Source organism: Belonocnema kinseyi, chromosome 6 (assembly GCF_010883055.1).
Source record: "Belonocnema kinseyi isolate 2016_QV_RU_SX_M_011 chromosome 6, B_treatae_v1, whole genome shotgun sequence".
Lineage (NCBI taxonomy): Eukaryota > Metazoa > Arthropoda > Insecta > Hymenoptera > Cynipidae > Belonocnema > Belonocnema kinseyi.
In genome coordinates, this window is record NC_046662.1 from 48,585,855 (window position 1) to 48,590,777 (window position 4,923).

Below are 4,923 nucleotides of genomic sequence, written 5' to 3' on the forward strand. Positions count from 1 at the left end.
ATTATTTTAGAAACCTATGCCGAAATCTCTCGACTTCCTTTACTCTAGTTAAATAGAAAAGTGGTCCGAAAGCTTGTCCCGGGAAATGACCCGATCAGTTGGTCTTCTCAAAGTTTGTAAGACAATCAGTCAATAGATCGAGTCAATAATTCGGAACAAACGATTTAAAAGCTGGGGTAACCTAACCTTCGCCTTGTGCGTTGCGTTATAAGGGGAAGCACTTGGTTTTCTTCTGTACGATGACCGACTTACAGTCCGTTTTGTTTAAAGTAAAACTCTCCTGCTTCATCGTATCTTCTACTGAAATCCGCCCCAAACGTTTTTTCATTCTGAAGGGTGTTGTCCTGGGCGATATAATCTCATAGGCATCACTCGTTCGACCCTGAGGCTGCAACTTCTTCTTTTGACTTCCCTTTTGGTCGAGAGTATTCCCAACATCCACCTCGAGACAATGATTGGGCTTCGGTTTAGGCTCTGATTCCAAAACGCTGATGCTGTTCACCTTTTCCTCTAGCTCGTCAGGAGTGTTGAAGACATCGGAATAGATGCTTTTCGAGTCGCCATTCAAAGCGAGTTCAGAGGAGTCTAGAACCTCTTCCGTTTCGGAAAGAAGAACTCTACCCGAAGCTAGAGAAATCGTTCTGGGTTCCGGTTTTGGAGGTCGCTCATCATCAACAAAGTCGAGGGACATACACCTTTTCTCAAAAAGAGCAGCCACTGGTTTTCGATTCTGTTTCTTAATGTCTTGGGTTTCGGTTTTTGGTTCTAACTGATCAGCAGGAACTGCAACTGTATTCACTTTTGAAGGTATACGAATACTGTTTTCTCTCTCAAAAGAGAGGCAGAATTCCTTGTCAGTTAATAAAACCTTCTTTGGCAGCTTTGTCACGTCTTTCAGTTTCTCTAGATCGAAATCCTTTTCCATGGATGGAGTCTTCAAAAGACTTTTGACCTTGCGCAACTCAGTCAGAAGGTCCATAGTCTCCTGAGAAGGTTCATGGAGGATCTTTCCCTTTGTGCGTTTTAAGGAAGCGTTGGTATCGGATTCCTGATCACTCAGATGATCCACTCCATCCTGCTTCCTCAATACCGATCTCATCGTTCCTCTCCGAACACGGAGCCTTAAGCTATCTTCAGGAGGGGGCTCAGCCTCTTCTTCAGATGCCCCAGAAGCTTCAGACAACTTACACCTCTCAGACACCAAAGTCCTTTTTGGAGATTCACTTCTCATCTTTTCAGATTTTAGAGAATTGCTGATATCGTAAGTAGGCGAAATCATCTTTTCCCTGGCGATAACTCTACGAAGTCCAACCGCTGTTGGGAATTGACCTTTAGTTCTCTGTTTGAAGGCGGCATAGGTCTCATTTGGTACTCCTTGCAACTTGAATTTCTCTTGCAGCTGCTTGAAAGTCTCTTTACCTACACTCTCGGCTAGTTTAGAAGATTCCAGAGAGTTGGCTTCACTTTGAGGTCCTAGAGAAAAGGATGAAGGTTCGTATGACGCGACAGTTTCCCTGGAAATGTTGAGATTGTCTGAAGAGATACCCCACCTCTCAATCTGGGCATGTGTATTATTCTTTTTGTCTAGTATGTCCTCTGATCCTTGGCGTCTCGTCTTCGAGGGCGAGAACTCAAGGCTTTTAATAAATGCAACTTCCGCCTGTTTGTAGGTTCGGAGTTCAGGAGAAACTGAGGAAATAGTCCTCTTGGTCGGGGAGTTGGGTGTACTATCATCGCTTCGAATGCCGTCTTTGGAATCAGGACCATCCGGCCTCCTTCGAACCAACATCTTCGGTGTCGATGAGATCATCTTGGTCCAGTGCTTCCGCCTGGGTGAGTACTCCCAGCTCGTGGTTTCTGCAGGAGAACTTAGGCACGTGGTGGATGAAACAATCTCCTCGCTCGTTGTCACTCTGCACTTAACGAGTTCCACTGCGCTGGTAGATATGGGTTTCAACTTCGTGTTATTTTGACTACAAGGAATTTCGATGTGAGGCATACTGCTGGGTCCTGCATCTAGAACATCGTTCAAGGACGCTACACGAACAGGATCGCGATGATTCTTTAAAGGAAGGGATTCATCGAGGTCTTCGGTTTCAAAAGAGTACATCTTGGACAAGTAAGCTTTGCCAGAGCGCCTTCTTTCAGGGAAGCTCTTGGTCTCTCCACGTGACATCGCAAGCTCTTTTTGTTTCTCCAGACATGTTGTGAATATCGGAACCATATTTTCCTTCTTGCGCTCTATCTTGGGTGTATCAAATATGAACTTGTCCAAGGTCTTGGACGAACCGATCTGATCCAAAAAGGGTTTTTCCACTGCTCTGCTAGGACCAATCTTTTCCAAGTAGGGCTTGCCAATGATTTTTGGAGTAAATTTGTATAAGAAAGGTCGATCCTCCGTTTTGGAAATTCCGATCTTTCTCAGAAAGGGTCTCTTTTTCTCCTTTTCGTGAGATTTCGGGTTATCGACAGACCTTTCACTTAGGCGTTCGTTGCTGTAGTTTGATGAGTTGTCGCTGCTCTTTGATCGGGCGCGTTTATTTCGAGGGTAAGGTGTCAAGGGTGTTCTGGGAGTTCGAGGCGTGAGGGAAGGACTGGCTTCTGGGTTGGGGCAAGTCTCGTCCAAGAGAGCGATGGCGTCTCTAATGTCCATACAAGCTTTCCTGGGCAAGGTCGATGACGGTCTGGATTGATCGTTCTCCATACTGCTGTTTCTTGTTGAAGCGAGTTCCGGCCTGATGTTTTCTCTCCCGTTGTAATAATGCGAGGGGTACGAGCTCTGATCGCCGGGTCCTGGCGGCACGTCCATTGAATAGTCATCAAAGTACCAAGGCGTTACGCCTAGGTCATCAGGCCTTGATGCTGGACTCTGCGGTACCGCCTTCTTGGAGATGGCACCCCTTCCCTGATCTCCAGGCAAGGATATTCCTCCGGCAGGTGCTGTTCCATTCGAATGTATCATGTGTCTGCGGTATGTTGAACATGTTGCAAAATGCGGCTGTGCCGGTCTTGCTGATTCAACAACGATGCGACCTTGAGCGCAGGGGATCACCGCCTCCCCATCGGCAGGAGCTTCCTCTGGTGTCAGAGGCAAGGCTGCCCCACGACCAAAATCGATGAACCACAGCTCGTCCCTCAACTCGCTTTCTCACTTTTTCTCGTTCATTTCCTTGTTCAGATAGTGCAGCACGTAGTGTAAAACCAGATCGTAACAGTACTTGTATTCCGTCTGAAACAAAAGCAAAAGAATCAAGTACTAGAAACCTAGTAAGAACATTATTAGAAGATGAGTAATTTTAAAGGAATCTGTATTATCATCAGAGATGGTTACCATCAATCAGTGTAGATATCATTCCACAATCCGTGATATTAGAAATATACAAAATCGATCAAGTTAAATCTTCAAATAACAGAAAATACGAAAGGTCATTTCAAACAAGACGGAAAACTTATTTTTTTAAATTATAAAATTAAAATTTTTCAGAAAAAAGATCGACTCTCTTCGCTCCACAGGGAATCGAACCTTAAAACTTCCAATTGCCGGTCGGGTTCTTTTCTATTATAGGTTTATTCAGTCAACTTCCGTATAATAATACAACATTCAAACAATATTTTCCTAAATTTTCACTGCAAAATATTTAAAATTAAGCGAGAGACAGTGAATTTTCGGAGGCGCATCGAACAAACTTGTTTTGCGGTGTACTTCCTAACTTAAAACAGAATCATGTGAAACAAAAAATCAAAATTCATTTCTTTAAGGAGAAGTTTCTCGAGGTAATCCTGGGAGAACTTTTTTTCGATTTTTTAATTTTTCGTAGCACTTCGAAGCACTTGGTCCAGTAGATTTTAAGTTATGGCGTACACGGACTTCAAAAATAACAAGTATCAGGAAATCGCTTTAAAGTTTTGCACACTAAAAAATTCAAAATAAAACTTGATAATTCTTTTATACTGAAATACTCATTACTCCGTCAATTTTGCCATGATTAACTTGAAATTCTGACACAATATTCTCCAGATATTATGCATTCATTTAAAAAAGTTCAAAGTGCAAAAAAAAGTTTAAATTCCTTATCGCCGCCAATTAAGCTATTAGAGAGATCGAAAGAAGAATATTTTTTTTCCAGAAATACACGCTATCTGAAGTCAGGTCTTACATTTATAATACAAGTGATTTTAAATAAATTTGTATTACCATCAGAGGTAGTTACCATCAGTCAGTGTAGATGTCATTCCACAACACGTGAAAGTAGAAATCAACACTATCGATCAAGTCAACTCTTCAAATAAAAGAAAAAACTTAAGGACATTTCAGACTAGATAGAAAATAAGTAGTTAATTATTTAAATAACCAAAAATACATAAAGACATTTCAGACTAAATGGAATAAAAATAATTAACTCTATAAATAATAGAAAATACGTAACATCATTTGTGACTAGATAGAAAATAGTTAACACTTCCAATAACAGAAAATATTTAACGTCATTTTAGACTTGATAGAAAATAAATATTTAACTCGTCAAATAACAGAAACTACGTAATGTCATTTCAGACTAAATAGAGAATAAATAGTTAAAACTTCAAATAACAGAAAATAATCAACGTCATTGCAGACTAGACAGAGAATAAATAGATAACTCTTCAAATAACAGAAAATAATTGAAGTTACTTCAAACTAGATGAAAAGTAAATATTTAATACTTCAAATAACAGAAAATATTCAACGTCATTGCAGACTAGATAGAGAATAAATAGATAACACTTCAAATAACGGAAAATACTTAACGCCATTTCAGACTAAATAGAAAATATAGGTATCTTTTCAAATAACAGAAAATACGTAAAGCCATTTCAGACTAGATAGAAAATAAATAGTTAAAACTTCAAATAACAGAAAATATTCAACGTCATTGCAGACTA

At 40.4% G+C, this 4,923-nt stretch overlaps 2 protein-coding genes across 2 annotated transcripts in view; both read right to left on the reverse strand.

The window, feature by feature from the left end:
- Window positions 1-205: 205 nt before the first annotated feature.
- On the reverse strand, window positions 206-3,094 carry LOC117175373 (the record flags this gene model as incomplete). Its single annotated transcript, XM_033365082.1, has 1 exon — window positions 206-3,094. A coding segment is annotated over one exon (2,889 nt), but the record flags the coding sequence as incomplete, so codon positions are not given.
- A 54-nt stretch (window positions 3,095-3,148) lies between these two features.
- Window positions 3,149-4,923, reverse strand: part of LOC117174953 (receptor-type tyrosine-protein phosphatase kappa) — a 108,687-nt gene continuing 106,912 nt past the window's right edge. Inside the window, exon 13 of the mRNA XM_033364420.1 lies at window positions 3,149-3,229. Within this exon, the coding sequence (XP_033220311.1) occupies window positions 3,149-3,229 (81 nt within the window). The remainder of the gene's footprint in view (window positions 3,230-4,923) is intronic.